Genomic DNA, 17,490 nt, shown 5'->3' on the forward strand with positions numbered 1-17,490 from the left:
TCACGGTAGGTCGACCCACTACCCTTCTCTCAGCTCAGCAAGGTCACACAAAAGCCTGACTCTCAACAGCACAGCAAAAAAACAACAAAAAAAAAGGATGATAAAACATAGCCCTGTCCTTGTCTTCTGCTGCTGTCTGTCTCTTATAAGGCTGCAACTGGTGCTTTTGTGTGGAAAAGAGAAGTTTGAGACTGAACCGGCAGAGCCTGGTCTGAGAAGTGAGCGGCTGTGACAAGGAGCGAGGGGGCAGCACTAGCCAACACGGCACTCTAGCCAGATGCGGTCTCACTCTCTTGTACGTTTCTGCTTCCAGCAATGCTCCTTAATTAGAGAACCTGATGGAAATTTTAGAGCGGTGGAAAGTCGCTCTAAAAAAAAAGCTAGATTTGTCCCTAAATTGTACAAAAATAGCTAAATTGGCTTCCGGTCGCATGCACAGTTCTAAAATTTCCATCGGGTTCAAAAAGTCGCAAGATCTAGCGACAAACTCGCTAAATTGACAAGACTGTGCAAGCCGGAAATACGTCATAGACAGACCCGCAGTCTGTGCAGCGCGCGCGAGTTGATTCGTTCCGTGCCACTGCAGAACACAAATGGCGGGTAAGTTACATGGGGAAGTGGTGGCTGGGTGGGTTGGCAGTGTGCGCGCTTTAGGGTGAGATGGCAGGAGCTAGTGCTTGAAGGACAGTCTGCTGCATCCTTGGCTTCTCTTGTATGTACCTGGTATGGGGGCTGTATAGTCATTTCCTACTCTGGAAGAGTCTGCCTGGCCGATATCTCAGCTGGTGCCCTACTTTCAGCGCCGGCTGCTGTTTTTTTTGCCTTGACAGCTTACAAGGGAGTCGTCGTCCCCCATTTTTTTGCCCGTGCCCCGCTGTAAAGTGGGAGACCTGTTGTACTAGAGTCTACTGAACCTCTTTCAGCAATGCTGTTCTAGCGCTTTCCTCGCTTGGACTTGTTTTTTGCAAGGCTGACGGGAGAGGAACGCTAATAAAATCGACTTGTTAAATTTTAAAGTTTATGGCTGCTTTGTGCAAGTAACTACCCTGCTACACTGGATTGAAATACTGTAGTTAGGGAAGATCATCTTAAGTTTGTAGGGTCCCAGTTAAAACAATTAAGGTAGGTACTAGTTTGTAGAGTGCTTACTTTTCAAAGTAATAGTTTACTTCTGCAAATGGAATCCCTTACAGCAATCTAAACAAGTAACTGTTTTAAAGGCAAACGTAAGAGCACTTTTAGCTTTATTGCCATCTGTTTTTTGCGTGAGATTTAACCATTTCCCTATTGTCTTGCAGATGAGGCCTTTCTTTTTTGGCAAAATACTTTTTAAAAAATTGTGACTCATTTCAGTTTTTTAACTGAAAGGTTTGACATTGGAAAAGCTCTGGCTTTGTAGAACTCTGGTAGTCTGAGCTGTACTGTGACTGTGTATTTCCTTGTATTGTATCGTGATGATTATCATAGGAACAGTGTGGGAATAAGCTGTCATGCAGCTCAAACTTCCTGAGAGCAGTGCAGATTCTTGAGTCAGCAACTGAATGCTGCTAGTGTTGCATTTCTTGGAAAATATTGTTTTGGAGGATAATTTTCAAAACCATTTATGTGAGTATATAGTGATATACCTGTGTAAATGGACTATCCAGAAATTACTCTCCCTTAATAAAGCTGAAATATGCTTGATGTTCCACAATACATGTATTTTTAGTTGCATTTAAGGGAGGCATTCCCGTAGGGCGTGTTTTGGGCAGAATTGGAAAATACCGTGTGGTGACTGTATTTTCAAGTCTAGATGCATTATTTTCCTTGAAAATTTACCTGTACAATAAGCTGGTACAGAAGAGAGAGAAAATGTGTGCTTTGTTTTTGAAAATTGTTGAAATGTCTGTGGGTAAAAAACTTATCTAATTACAATATGCATATTTTTTTGTAAACATTCCTACTTCGGTCACTTAAAATTCCTCTGTTCACATAATTACATCAGAAACTTTCATTTGCAGACTACACTAGAGGCCTGATTCACTAAAGCTTTTCTCCTGGTCTGCTCCCATAGATAAAGAACTTGTTGAATTAAGTCTTTAATGGGTGTTGTGTAATACATCCTTCTGGCAAACACTATAGTAAATGAGCATACACAACTGTTTGTGAACAGAAACAACTAGTTTATCTCCCTTTTTCTTATGTATTAACAATTTGAACTGCTACTTCCTTCTAAATGCCTTTATGGTCTCAGCTATTTTCTACAAGCAGTTAACATTCTGGTGTCACAGGCTATACCTTCCCCTCTGCATCTGCCTATTGATAAACATTCCACCTCTTATGTGTTGCATTCATACTCCTCTCCCAGAGTCCTTTTTAAGTTCAAACATCCACCTACCCAGTAGTCTTCTCTGACAGACCATCCACTCCTAATTCAAAAGAATACAGAAGCTGAATAGGTCTCCCCATGATCGTCCCTGAAGGCAAGCTTATGAAATAAGAACACACTTTGTAATCCTTTCCACTGAAAATTTCCACAGTGCTGCCCATTTTCTACATATGTTTGGGCATTTTGCCTTTAAAGACCAAAACTAGGTTCTTCACCTTGAATTTGAATAGTTTCTTTGGTTTCAGGGACAACGGGGAAGTGTAGTTTGTGGGAATAGTTCTTATTCAAGTTGATGCAATATGGGTGTGTAGAAAACAGGCACTCGATGCTGAACACCCGCTTCCCTAATGCATGCCTAACCATCTTTAGTGGGTGTGATCCAATATTTAAATGAGGGGTTGTGCTAAAAAAGGAGGCACTAGGGAAAATTGTGCATCCCTATCGCCTTCGGGATTGGGTGCCCAGGCGAGGTGGCTGACAATGTGGGTTAGGAAAATGGATGCTCAATACGAGCATCTGTTTTCTCCTACTACTGGCACAATATACACGCACAAGAACAAGATACGTGGCCTGGACTGTATCTTGTGCATGTATATTGGGTGCCCTGGCTCTCTTCCCCCCCCGCCCCCCCCCCCCCCCCACCAGACTTTTTTTTTTTTTTTTTTTTTTTTAACCTGGACCTGCTTTCTGTGGTTCCTCCTCCTCAGTATCCTGATGATACTAAGAGGAGGAATTATGAAAGCATTTTTTCCCGTCAATAGCAGGGCTGAATTAGCCATGCTGTCTGGGGATGTCCTCCGGCAGCCTCGAGGCGGAGCTTCTCCTAGCAGTTACAGAGCTTTGCTCTGTGCGGCTGCATGTCTTCTCATGCAATCTAGCACCCCTGTTCCCCTCAGTTTGTTACTTCTGCACTGCCATCTGCCCGTGGAGCGTTTTTTTTTTTTTTCTCCTGACTTCCCCTCAGAGTTTCTTCTTTCGCACTCCGAACAAAACAGCACTTTTCAGTGCTAACATGGGACCAAAACCGCCTGGCTTAAAGTGCTGCCAGTGTGGCAGTATGTTATGTCTGTTTGGGCCCGGATCACGACCAGTTGGCGTGCCTCGACTGTGGTCGCATATCTATGTGGGCCCAGCAGCAATGAGCCCAGAAGATTGTGAGGCTTAGGGAAGGGAGTGACAGCTCTTATGCCCTGCTATCAGAGCGACTCTCCTCTCACTCTTCACCCAGGCCAAACCTGAATCACCTTGAGAAGCAGAAGAGGGCCTCCTCGCTGGGGCCACAGGATAAGGGCACCAAGAACCAAAAGATGTGAACCCTCACAGTACTCCCCCAGCTCCAGGACTTGACACAGAGCACAGGCTCAAATAGTGCATTGTGGGGCCATGAACGGAACGCAGACTGCCCGAGGCAGCGCCCAAGGCATCGAAGCCGATGCAGGGAGCCAAGAGCGCTGATCACCTGAAGACATCGATGCTGGCTTCAACCCAGGCATCGAAATCTGAGCGAACGAGGTTATCGATGCAGTGCGTTGAAGCGTGACACGCATAAGGGTGCCCAACCAAAGCCACATGCGCCGGCGCACTCAAAGCCTAAGTCCTCGACGCAATTGATGCAGGTGATACCAGCACCCCAAGAGGCATGAAGTGCAGGGACGGGCATGGGACCTTCACTTTAGTTTACTCCATCTCCTCTGTCTTCAAGCGTAAGGGGATGTCCCCGCAGATGCAAGAGCCACTCACAAAATGCACCAAGGTTCAGCAGGAGATGAACCCTCGCAGCCACTGCCCGCGGGGGCCAGACTTGGATATACTGTTCGCCGCCAAACCCCATATAACATCAGGGCACGCACACCCCCCTAAGTTTAGGGGTAAAGGAATTGAAGTCTCCGGCTCTGTTAGCTCCGGCAGGAAAGGGTCTGGTGGAACAGGCAATATCACAGACTTCTGCAGTCCTCACGGGGGTCTTCACATCCCTGGAGTCAAGTGGACAGGAGCATCAGCCAGCAAGTCGTCTACAGAAGAAGGCCCTCCAGAGAACAAACCCCTTGTGCAGCATCAGTGGGAGACTGTTCAACAGGCGGGGAAATTGCCTCAGCCACGATTCTCTCCTCAACCAAGCTCACGCTCTGAGATCTCACCTCCCAGCTCTCCGGGATCATCCACCGGATTGCCATCGGATCTGCCGGAGGAACTACCAAAGCCCATATCTCTGCTGGAAGATCTTTCTTACTCTAAGTTCATTGAGAAGGTGGGAGTGAAGCTTAACATAGAGACCAGGAAAATACCAGACTCTAGGGCAGAAGTCCTAGGCATATTAAAGATCTTTGAAATGCTGGATGAACTGACAGCGCTGCCCTCCCCCAATGTATTAGATGCAGTCTTGGAAAAGACTTGGGATTCCCCTTTCTCGACCCTGGTGACTTCCAGGAAAGCAGATTTGAAGTTCAGGATGAGAACACCCTACTACACTGCTCCACAGCTCCTGAATGCCTCCATCGTGATGGAATCCGCCATTAAGCTGGCTAAGAAGACGCTACTCGAACATGCCTCCAGGTAAAGATAATCATTACCTGGATGATTTTGGAAAGCAATCCTTCCAATCTGCTATGCTGGGGGCCAAAATACAGCAAGACCAGTTCTACGTAACTCAGTATATTTATGAATGCCTCCAGTTCATCAAGCCTCTGTTCGGGGAGAGATCTTTGGGCACTGGATTACCACAACAGGTACTGGACATGAAGGAAGGGTTGTGACACCTCCTCTGTACTAGCTACAAATCGTTTGAAACATCATCTTGTACCTCCGCGTCTGCCATAGCGGCTCATCACCTAGCCTGGCTGAGAGCCAGTGCTATTAGAGAAGAGGTGCATAAGAAGCTGGTGGATCTACCCTGCAAGGGGGATAACCTCTTCGGTAACAAGCTACAGGAAACAGTCTCGCAGCTAAAGGAACAGAATGTGGCAGTTTTGTCCCTAGCCTCTCCAGCGGACCAGTCAACAGGCACGAGGAGCTTCCAGTGGCATCCGTACCGTTCCTACCCACCATGCAGGGCCCTGGCATTCCGATAGCCTTGCCAACAGCAGCAATATAAAGGAAAAGCCAGAGGCCAATGGCAGCTATTAACCTCCAACCTGAAACCCCTGCAAAGTTTTTAAGATCAGCGGGACCACCCATTCAACGCCGGTGGAGGGCAGGGTCGCAGTTTTTCAATTCCTGGTCTGTGATAACATCTGACTGCTGGGTACTGCACATCATTTGCAAATTCAAGCAGACCCCTTCGCTTCCCCGTCTAGTTGATTTTCACCAGGCTCCATCACTGGCGCAACTCCTGCGAACAGAGTTGACTGCTCTGCTTACCCAGCAGGTCATTGAAGTAGTACCACCACACCAACGGAACAAGGGGTTCTGTTCCCCATACTTCCTCATCCCCAAAAGGTTGGGTGGCCTCCACCCAATCTTGGACTTAAGAGAGCTCAACAAATTCCTTCACAAGGAGAAATTCAAGATGACATCCTTAAAGTCTATCTTTCCCTTTCTACAAACAAACGATTGGATGTGCTCGCTGGACCTCAAAGATGCCTACTCCCACATTCCCATGCACCGCTTCTCGTGGCGGTACCTGTGCTTCCAGTCCAATGGGCAGTAGTGTCAGTACAAGGTGCTCCCCTTTGGACTGTCCTCTGCTCCCAGAGTATTCATTAAATTCCTGGTGGTAGCGTGGCCCACCTCCGATTTAAAAAAAAAAAAAAAAAAAAGGGGTCCAACTATTCCCCTACCTGGGCGATTGGCTATTGGTATCTTCAGATAAACCAACTCTCAGGGAGCAGCTGAGAGACTCGATCAATTCTTTACAAGCGCTGGGATTAGTAATCAACTACAAAAAGACCAGCCTCCAGTCAACCTAAGACCTTCAGTTCATTGGAGCAAAGATAGATATGATAAAGAGGAAAGTGTTCTGCCAGAATACAGGGCAGTGACCCTCTGCACCCTGGCCAGACGATTACAAGCCTCAACATGACCTTCGGCCCATCAGGTCCTCGCCATCCTGGGACATATGGCGGCAGCAATTTACGTGGTGCTACATAACCACGTTGCACATGTGTCATCTGCAGTGGGGCCTTAAGGCTCAGTGGACATAGCTCCGTCAACCCTTGTCGCACACAGTACATCTCATCCAGGCCTAATGAGGGATATAGCCTGGCGACTGCACCCACCGACACTCACAGGAGGCGCCCTATTCCAGAATCCAGCGCATGAATTAATCCTTACCACAGATGCCGCACACAGAGTGTGCTCCCCCGCTGACCATAAACCCTGCTCCCCATCTTCAGGCACAGGGTTTATGGTCGGCAGGGAAGTGCACTCAACAGATAAACCTCCTAGAACTGCAAGCGATTCAAAATGCCCTTCTCACCTTTGTCGACCATGTTAGGGGCAAGAATGTCATGGTTCACATGGACAGCCAAGTGGCCGTGTTCTACATAAGGAAGGAGGGTCAGGTTCATGGATACTGGGCATTCTGGAATGGGTGGCCAGACATTCCATCTCGTTGCAGGCTACCTATCTACCCGGGATAGCGAACGCCAAAGTAGACCGCCCTAGGAGGATATTCCATCCACACGAGTAGTCGCTGAACCAGAGCAAACTGGCCAGCAAACTTTGCCATTTTGTCCTCATGCACAACTACTATATATACTCATGTATAAGCTGATCTCAAGATTTATCTGTTACCCATGGCTGTTGAGGGTAAAACCTAGGGGGCTTATGAAATAATGAAATCACACTCAGAAGCAAACTGATAACTTAAGAAAATCACTGTTCAATCCCTCCATCCCCCCCACCCCAAGACGCAGTGACAGGGGTCGGTCAATGGCACTGGTAGCCCATGTCACATGGTAAGGACAAAGGGCCGCTGGTGCCATTTTGATTACTGGCAGCCGCCGGCCCAGGAGCGGGAGATCGCTGGACTACCACGGACTATTGGTAAGATTTGGCAGAGTTGGGTGGGCGAGGGGCTATCCGTAATAACAGCCACCCCTCAGACCCAGTTTGTAAGAGATCTGGGCGTCTACATAGACCAACACCTAAGTTTCAAACCCCACATCAAAAATCTACTAAAGGGGGGTTTCTATAAACTTAACATCATAAAAAAACTCAAACCCCTCCTCCACACCCACGATTTCCGCACAGTCGTACAGACCACAATGCTCACAAAACTAGACTATTGCAATTCCCTATTACTAGGACTCCCCGCCACCACCATCAAACCCCTCCAAATTCTACAAAACTCCATGGCTAGAATCATAACAGGCACACAAAAAAGGGACCACATCACCCCCATACTAAAAGACCTACATTGGTTACCCATCTCCTTCCGCTCACAATACAAAACCCTCACCATCCTTCACAATTCCCTACACAAACATAATCACACCTGGCTCGACGAAATGCCTCGTTACCGTTCCTCCGACCGACCCACAAGAACAACCCAGGCAGGTACTCTACACACCCCATCTCTAAAGGCAGCACATTCTACTCACACAAGAGAGAGAGCCTTCTCCGTCGCTGGCCCCACCCTCTGGAACTCCCTCCCCACCCTCCTACGCCAAGAGACATCCCTGCAAATTTTCAAGAAAGGAGTCAAAACATGGCTATTCCGACAGGCCTATCCCGACACAAACCAAATTTAATTTCTCCCCAGCCCCCCCTGTTCGAACTTCTCCACCCCTTCCTATGTTTCCCCCGCTTCCCCCATGGATACCCTAGAAGAAACAACATCCCCCCCTACTGCTTAATTTATCTCTTTTTGATCATGATCAAAATGTGTCCTTTTGTAAGAAATAGTATTTTGTTCTAAGGTTACATTGTTATGGTGTTACGTTTATTTTATTCTTTGTACATTGTTTCATTGTTTTATTGTATCGCCCACCTGAGTTCTTTGTAAACCGGCATGATGTGCTGCACGAATGTCGGTAAATAAAAGTTAATAAATAAATAAATAAAATATGCATATATAAGTCGAGCCAACTTTTTTGTGCCTTTTTTCTGGCATAAATTTCACAATTTACACACAAGTATATACTGTATTTCAGATTTGTAAAGGACTTGTATCTGCAAGTTAATGGTACTACCATGGGTATCCGCATGGCTCCACAATATGCCAACATTTTCATGGCCGATTAAGATAAATAATATGCAGTCTATAAGAACAACCATTCTAAGCAGTTTACAGTAATTACAATAGAAAACATCAAAATGCACATTACATGCTAGTAACCAAAACAAACAGGCAGCATATTATCAAACCAGACAGTAAAATTTCAACTAGAAAAATCATAACTATCATGAAAATGCGAATTTGAAAAAGTGAGTTTTCAATTTTTTCTTAAATATGTAGTCTGGAGGATCACATGATGTGGTGAGCCGAGGTGGATGCTTCCTTCTGGGCTCCAGATGCCACACTGTCATTATCAGCAACAATCTGCCTTTTTTGGAAGGCTTTCAAAGTGGTAACTACAAGATTTAATAGAGCTTATGTCGATTGTGAGTTATATGCAGAAATTGTCACTGGTGATGCCTGTTAGGGGAGGGAGAAAAGGAAAACCCTGTGGGACGGAAACTAAAATGGCGACTGGGCAGGATCAAACCGGAGAGAGGCCACAAAATGAAGCGATAATTGCAGCGATCAAGGTAGTAGTCCTGGTGGCATTAGATGAAAAGCTCTCTGGCATCTCTACCCAAATATTGGAGGTGAAAGAAGCACTTACTGACTTACCACAGATGCCTCACACAGAGTTTGCTCCCCCGCTGACCATAAACCCTGCACACCATCTTCAGGCACAGGGTTTACGGTCGGCAGGGAAGCACACTCAACAGATAAACCTCCTAGAACTGCAAGCGATTCAAAATGCCCTTCTCACCTTTGTCGACCATGTTAGGGGCAAGAATGTCATGGTTCACATGGACAACCAAGTGGCCATGTTCTACATAAAGAAGGAAGGAGGGTCAGGTTCATGGATACTGGGCAAGGAGTCTATTCGCATTCTGGAATGGGCGGCCCACGTATGGAACATAGAGAAGGACAAATTTCGTTATTAGAGGGATGAGTCTCTGGTGACAACCACTAAAATGGCAACTAGAGAAGGCCTTAGCGGAGCAGGCTGATTAAACCAGAAGTCCTGGAAAACTGGTCCAGGAGATGTAATTTTGAGATTTTTTAGGGTTGCCAGAATCTATTGAAAATGATAACCTAGGAGAGCTTCTGGAAACTTGGCTGCCTGATGCATTAGGGCTAACCGATTTGAAATCTCATTTTCATATTGAAAGGGCACATTGACTGAGGGCAAAGAAAGAATCTGAATTGCAACCAAGGATAGTGATTGCAAAGATTCTGAACTTCGCACATAAACAGGCAATCTTACAAGCATGTCGTAAGTGCCCTGATTTGTCTTATAAATCTCATCGAGTGTGCATATTTCAAGATTATTTGACAAGTCCCCACACTGTGTAGAGGCTTCTCTCCGATGTGTTCCATGTTGTTAAGAGGCAAATAAATTTTTGCTTCAATTTCCTGAAACGCTGAAGGGTCTAGCATGATGAGCATGTCAGTCTTTGACACGGCTGAAAAAGCTCAGAAATTTGTGGATACCGTAAAGAAATGAAGGCACTGTGCGATGAAAGCATTTTAGATCTGCCAGTGATAAGAACAGCAGTCGGCAAATAACTGCTTTAGAACCGCTGTTATCCAGCAACATTTTGAACAGATTGTGAAGCGTACAAAAACGGAGGCCAGTGGAAAGTGAAATATGGGAATGACCATAATTACTTTGTTTTCCCAGAGATTTGTTACTGTTGCAGTTGCCTCCAGTTTCTTTACTGCAAAATCGGCTCTGGTAACCTTGCTATTATCTTTGTTTGGAATGCATGGATGGTATGGTCATAAATTGTTTCACCTTACCCTTGTTTGCTGACTTTTTGCAGCACTTTGGTTTCAGATTTATGTCCTTTCTAAAGAGACATCTTTTTGATGCATTTGACACTTCTTCATTCTGGGTTCCACTGCGAGGTCTGAGTGTTTTCGAACCGGGAAGCAACTGCAGTTCTCAGTTACTTGATGGGAGCCTGAAATTGGAAGAAGGCTCTTCAATCATTGGACTGCCTATGTTCTTATTTTTGTTTTCTATCGATTTACTGGAATCGGACTGCATACTGTTTACTTCTTCATATTTGTCTGGGTTGGTGTTGAAGAAGGCAGTTGAATTGATATTGAACTTGTCCGGGCAACTTCTTGGCAATTGGTGTTTTCTAATTTGTGGGAACGCACTGCACTTGCTTAATTATCTGTTTATTATCACTTAAGTAGTAACCATATTTGTTCTAAATTCCCTTTTTCTATTTTTTTAGGAGAAAGAGAGCCCTTTTGTGAGGCCCCCTATTTTGTCGGGGGAGAGAAATTTGGGATGAGGGAGGGAAGTGGATGGGGGGGGGCGTACACTAAGACATAAAGCTGGAAGAAGCTTGGGAAAAAGGTGGGGGGGGGGGGGAAGAGTTAAAGAAGGTGGTAGAGAGACTATTTGGATGTGATGGGAAGGCCGGCTAACATTTTTGATGAAGGCAGTGACATACTGCATTCCTGGAGCAGTTTTTTGTTTATTTTCTTTTGGTTTGGGGTCTCCTGTTAAGAGGAAGAAAGTTTTGCAGCATCTAAAGAGGAGTAAAGCTTCCATCGCATGTATTCAAGAAACCCATTTAACTGATATTGAAAGCAAAAAATTAAGCAGGGAATGGGTCCGTTTATTTTTTTCAGCTGCCAAAGGTAAAAAAGTGGGAGTTGCTATTCTTATTAACAAAACCACCAGTTTTATAGTAAATAACTTTCCAAGATCTAGAGTGCAGATTCATTATTGTCACTGGGAAATTGAATGGGAGGGAGATTCCTATCTGCAATCTATATACCCCAATGATTACTCACATAAGTTTTTTTTGTTGATATACTCAGTTTGTTGATTCTCCATACACAGAGACTTCTACTTATAATAGGTGATTTTAATTGTTTACATGACCCCTTACTTGATAAGTGTCATTTAGTTCCACTTAAGGGGAATAACAAAGATAAGGGGGTGGCCTTTTTGTGTCAATAACTGGGATTTTTGACTATATGCAGAACATTACTTCCAGAAATAAAAGATTACACTCATATCTCGAGAGCTCACGTTTCTCTCTCATGTATCATCTTGGTGGCTCAGGAGGGCTCTTCTTTCGTTTCTCAGGCGGAAATCGGCACCCAAGTTATTTCAGATCATGCCCTATTTGGGTGGCTCTAAAGTTCTTCGTTTCTGATCTTGTGGAAAGAATTTGGAAATTTCCCAATTTAAAAAAAAAACCGATGTAGAATTTCTTTTCTCCCAAAAAAATGAAAAGATTTTGCATTCCATAATAAACAGCATATGGCGACGCCCAACTCTTTTGGGAAACTGGTATGATGGTTCTTCGGGGGGAGATTATTTCCTTTCTGATTAATAGGAATAAGCGAATTAAAATAAGAATATTCTGCAGTTGGAAACTCAGTTAAAATCTGCTGAAGAGAAATTTGGTAAAGAAACCCACTAAAGAGAACTGAGCTGACTTATACTACTTTAGAAAAGCTAAGGGGCGGATTTTAAGAGCCCTGCTCGCGTAAATCCGCCCGGATTTACGCGAGCAGGGCCCTGCGCGCCGGTGCGCCTATGTTCAATAGGCCTACCGGCGAGCGCAGAGCCCCGGGACTCGTATAAGTCCCGGGGCTCTGCGCTCCCCGCCCCCAACACGCCCCCCCTCTCAGAGGGGGGGCGTGTTGGGGGCGGGGCCGAGCGGCACGGTGTTTCAGGGGCGGGTCTGGGGGCGTGGTTTTGGCCCGGGGGCGTGGCCACGCCCTCAGGAACCGCCCCCGGGTTGCGTCTAGGCGTGCCAGCGGCCCGCTGGTGCGCGGGGATTTACTTCTTCCTCTGGGAGGCGTAAATCCCCCAACAAAGGTAGGGGGGGGTTAGGTAGAGGAAGGGAGGGGAAGGTGAGGGGAGGGCGTTAGCGAATTCCCTCAGAGGCCGCTCCGATTTCGGAGCAGCCTCGGAGGGAACGGAGGCAGGCTGCGCCGATCCAGGATTTTAGCGGATACGCGCGGCTACGCGCGTATCTACTAAAATCCCGCGTACTTTTGTTTGCGCCTGGAGCGCCAACAAAAGTACGCCAACGCGCTGTTTTTGAAAATCTACCCCTAAATGTCTATCTTCAACAAGGGGCTCAGAGGTCTTTACAGGTTTCTGAGCATAATTTCTTTACTTTTGTGAACAAAGTAGGGAAATATTTAGCTAATGTGATTCGTACTTATCAAGGGACAACATTTATAGACTGTATGAAAACTGCACAGGGGCAGGTTGAGACCAAGAAAGCTGAGATCTGTGAAGTCTTTTAAAGTTTTCTGTCTTTTTATATGGAAGATGTTCTGGGGGGGGGGGGGGGGAATGGGAAGAGGAGGATTTTTTTGCAAATATCCCTTTACTGAAGTTTCCAGAGACACACTTAGACTATTTAAATAGACCAATACAAGCCTGTGAAATTCTAAATGTATTCAGTACCAGCAAACTGGGAAAGTCCCCAGACCTGGATGGATTTTCCTATGACTTTTTTATAAAATAATAAAATCACAGATTATTGGGCCATTGAGTAATTTCTACAGCAATGCATTACACAGATGATCTTTCCCCAAGGATTTTAAAGCCCATATTACAGTATTAGCCAAACCTGGGAAGGATCCAATGCTCCCCTCTTCGTATCGGCTTATCCACTTTTAAACTATGATCTGAAGATCCTTGCTAAGGTATTGGCGGATAGAATTAGTATAATACTGCCCCTTCTTATTTCAGGTAACCAGGTAAGGTTTGTTAAGGGGAGGATGGAAGGCCGCATATAGTCTTGCTGCTTATGGCCATGATAATCTGTAAAAAAAAAAAAAAATGCCAGTTTTAGCCATTGGATTTGATTCTGGGAAGGCTTTTGATTGAGTGTTATGGCCTTACCTTTTTTCAGTCCTCAACAGATATGGATTTTGGGGAGATATAATTACATATTTTTCTCTATTATATAGCAGTCCTCTCTCAACCAAAATAGCCAATGGCTGTAAATCTAAAGATATTAAGATACAACGGAGGGTGAGACAAGGTTGTCCTCTCTCTCTTTTATTATACATTCTCTCCATTGATCCTTTGTAAAGGAAAATAGATTTGATGGAGAACATAAACTGGTTTTGGTAGAGGACAGTAATCCTTTAAAGTTGCATCCTTTGGTGATATTCTAAATTTCCTTACCCGACCTGAGGAGTCTTTAGGAATACTACTTGACTTCCAAACTACCTTTGGTTAGAAGCGCTTGATATATGTGGGAACGTCAAACAGAACTGGATAGATAGTTTCCCATTAAAATTGGTTGCAAAGGAAATGAAATATTTGGGACTTAGAATCCCTATCAATCTCAGTTCTGTTTACACAGTTAATATCAGACCTCTGCTACATGACATGATTAAGTCCTTAGCTCATTGGAAAACATTGCCATTGTCTCTCTAGGGAAAAATTCATCTGCTTAAAATGATGGTTATACCTAAGTGGCTTTATATTCTCCAAATGGTACCTTTATGGATAACCAAAAATGATCACCAAGAAATAGAAAACATTTTTTGAAACATTTTGTGGAATGGGAAGAGAGCCAGAATTACTTTGCATGTGATTGCTAGACTTATGGGACAAGGGGGCCTGGGATGTCCAATTTGAGGTTTTATAATCTAGATCAGGGATGGTGAACTCCAGTCCTCGAGGGCTGCAAACAGGCCAGGTTTTCAGGATACCCACAATGAATATGCATGAGATAGATCTGCATGCTCTGCCTCCATTGCATGCAGATCTTTCTCATGCATGCTCATTGCGGATATCCTGAAAATTTGGCCTGTTTGCGGCACTCGAGGACTGGAGTTCGCCATCCCTGAGCTAGATGTATGTTGAGACATTTGGATATCTGGCACCTCCTATTTTACATCCATCCAACGAACATTTACAAAGTTGGTACACACTACCATCGCTTAACTGATTGCCCAAATTGAAAATAGACTAGTGCCGCATGAGTTAAAGTTGCATTTATTAGTGAACTCTTGCAGGAACGCTTGGGTACAGCTATGTATGTTCATTTGGCATCCTAGCAGGCCATAGTCTCCCCGGCACATTTGTGATAATGGCCTGTTTATTCTAGGAATGAGCGGGTCAGTATTTCAAAGATGGCATAAGAAAGGCCTTATTAGCATTTATCGGTTGTTTTCTGAACACACAGGATCTATGTTTAGCTTTCAAGAACTACAGGAGCAATATTTTTTACCTCATAGAGAATTTTTTGCCTGCTTACAATTGAGACACTTTTATTATGGGATCTAAAGAATCCTTTCAAGCTTCTCCTTCTTTTAGGCTACTGAGGAAGATAATAATGGGAGACTGGAAGAACAAGCCTTCAGTAGCAAGTTTTACTCCCTTAACATCATTAAATTCACTGACGAGCTACTGAATTTGTTTGAGAAATGGCAGAGCTGGTCAGAGTTCCAACTTTCCTTCCAAGAGTTCAAGGACTGCTTTATTCATATACAGGTCTTAACAGGGAATGCAATATTGAGGGAAATGCAATATAAATTTCTATGGCAATTGTATTGGTCCCAAGACTAGGCATTTAAGGCTAAAACAAGCATATTGGCTATCTGCCCTAAGTGTGAAAAGGAAGAAGAAAATTATTATCATAACTTTTGATCCTAATCCAGACATTTTTGCAACAAGTGGGGAAGTTATGTACTAAAATACTTGATGTAGATATCCCTGGAGATCCCAGTTTATGGCTTTTTGGTAATTCTAACCATGCACACTTAGATTGAGATTTGTACACATTCACTTTTAGGAAAAGCTGGTTTAGTAGGAAAAATGGTAATACTCTTTACTTGGGTAGGTAATGCATGCCCACGACCAGATTATTGTTTTCATAGAATGATGAAACTACTCACCTTTGAATATCTCACAGCTAAAACCAGTTCTCATAAATGTTTTAATGATATGTTGAATGTTTGGAGTAACGTCCTTGACTGTCTTTCCCCCACTGTACAGGATATTATATAAAATTTGTAAAATTGTAAGTTCTAGTCTCTTTATAATCCCTAAGAATCTTAGCTGTCTTTATAATGATCCTCGCTACCCATATTACCCATAGATATCCATAAGTATTAGCCTCTCTCTAGCAAAGAGAAGGAGGGATGGGATGGGGTTTATAGAAGCTCTGCTTATATTCACTTGGAATATTATTGCTACTGCACATGCCCACTGGTGTGCTATTTGATTTTTCTTGTTTTGAACTGGTCAGGATGTACCCTTATCCCTTTCTTTCTTTCTTCTTGTTTTCTTGATGTTCATTTTCAATGCTTCTACAATTTAATAAATATGGTTGAAAAAAAATGTAGTCTGTTATCTCTCGCAGCTCATTAGGTAAATCTGTCCACAAAGTAGGACCAGTGATCGAAAAGCCCCATTTGTGAGTAGCCTATAATTTTGCATTTTTAAGGGTAGGAATTACTAAGAGGTTTTCTAAGACATAGTTGCACTGGAGAAAGTGCAGAGAGAGGCAACCAAAATAAGGGCCATGGAACGGCTTCTCTATGAGGAAAGGCTAAAGAGGTTAGGACTGTTCAGTTTGGAGAAGAGATGACTGAGGGGGGGATATGATAGAGGTCTACAAAATTATGAAAGGACCTGAATGGGTTAATGTAAATCGGCTATTTACTCTCTCAGATAATAGGACTAGGGGACACTCCATGAAGTTAGCAAGCAGCTCATTTAAAATAAATCGAAGAAAATTCTTTTTCACTCAGCGCATAGTTAAGCTCTGGAATTGTTTGCCAGAGAACATGGTTACGGCAGTTAGTGTAAGCGGGTTTAAAAAAGGTGTTATGTTCCTAGAGTAGAAATCCATAAACTGCTTTTAATCAGTAAGGAACAGTAGCTTGAGATCTGTTTTAATGTTTGGGTACATGCCAGGTACTTGTGACTTGGATTAGCCACTGCTGGAAACAGGATTCTGGACTTGATTGACCCTTGTTCTGACCCAGTATGGCATATCTTAAGTTCTTATGTTCTCAGCTGAACGCAAGTTGCATGAAGGAGTATATCTATTTAATCTACTAATCTAAGTAAACAGGGCAATCATGTTGAAATGATTTTAAAACTGACACAAGTTTAAATTGGATCCTTTGAGTAATGGGGAGCTAGTGGAGTTTCTGACCACAAGCGTAATATGATCCCTCACTGAACAGGTTAACAGTAAACGTGCCACCACATTCTTTTTTTAATTGTAACAAGTGTAGCATGTATTTTGGCAAACCAATGTATAAGGAATTGCAGTAATCAATGGTAGTTAGAATAAAGGCTTGAATAACTGTGCGTAAGTCTGAAGCAAGAATCAGGTACTTCAAAGGGTGAAGCATTCTGAGTTTAAAGAATGCTGATTGACAGTGTCCTGTAAATAAGGCTTTAATGAAAAGGCAAAATCCATCAGAAATCCAAGGTTCCAAACTACATTGGAAAGGTACGCGGAGTATCCTCAACTATGACCTGGCTCAAACAGGACGACAATGTTGACTTGCTGAACCATAGTGCTTCAATTTTGGCTAGATTTAAACAGAGACCATTCTGGACCAACCAAGACTTGATCACAGACAGGCATTTAATTATAGTGTCACTGGCATGAGAAGGAACGGATCCAACTGGGTAGACTAAATGTCTGTCTGGGTAGATCCTAAATTCCTTCACATGGGCCAAAAGAATGGAGTATGATGGCAATATATATAGGTTGAACAACATCGTGGAAAGGGTGGACCCTTGAGGTTCTCCTTTAACAATTGTCTTCCATGTAGAGTGAGGTAAACTGGCCCTCACAGTGAATTGGCGTGACAATAAAATAGACTGAAACTAGGACAACGCTGTGCTTCCTGTACCCTGTGTACTTAGCCGATGTACTGGAATGGCATGATCCACACAGTCTAACACTGCGGAAATATCAAGAGAGAAAATTAAAAG

At 43.9% G+C, this 17,490-nt stretch overlaps 1 protein-coding gene across 2 annotated transcripts in view; it reads left to right on the forward strand.

Moving 5' to 3' along the window:
- Positions 1 to 342: 342 nt before the first annotated feature.
- HAT1 (histone acetyltransferase 1) overlaps positions 343 to 17,490 on the forward strand; it is a 195,627-nt gene continuing 178,479 nt past the window's right edge. The window contains exon 1 of one of the 2 annotated variants that reach the window (XM_029605787.1): positions 343 to 600. In XM_029605787.1, the coding sequence (XP_029461647.1) occupies positions 594 to 600 (7 nt within the window). In that variant the 5' untranslated portion in view covers positions 343 to 593. Of the gene's footprint in view, positions 601 to 650; positions 1,123 to 17,490 lie in introns of those variants that run through there. The other variant, XM_029605788.1, reaches the window with a different exon arrangement.

The sequence above is a fragment of the Rhinatrema bivittatum genome, chromosome 6 (genome assembly GCF_901001135.1).
Source record: "Rhinatrema bivittatum chromosome 6, aRhiBiv1.1, whole genome shotgun sequence".
NCBI lineage: Eukaryota > Metazoa > Chordata > Amphibia > Gymnophiona > Rhinatrematidae > Rhinatrema > Rhinatrema bivittatum.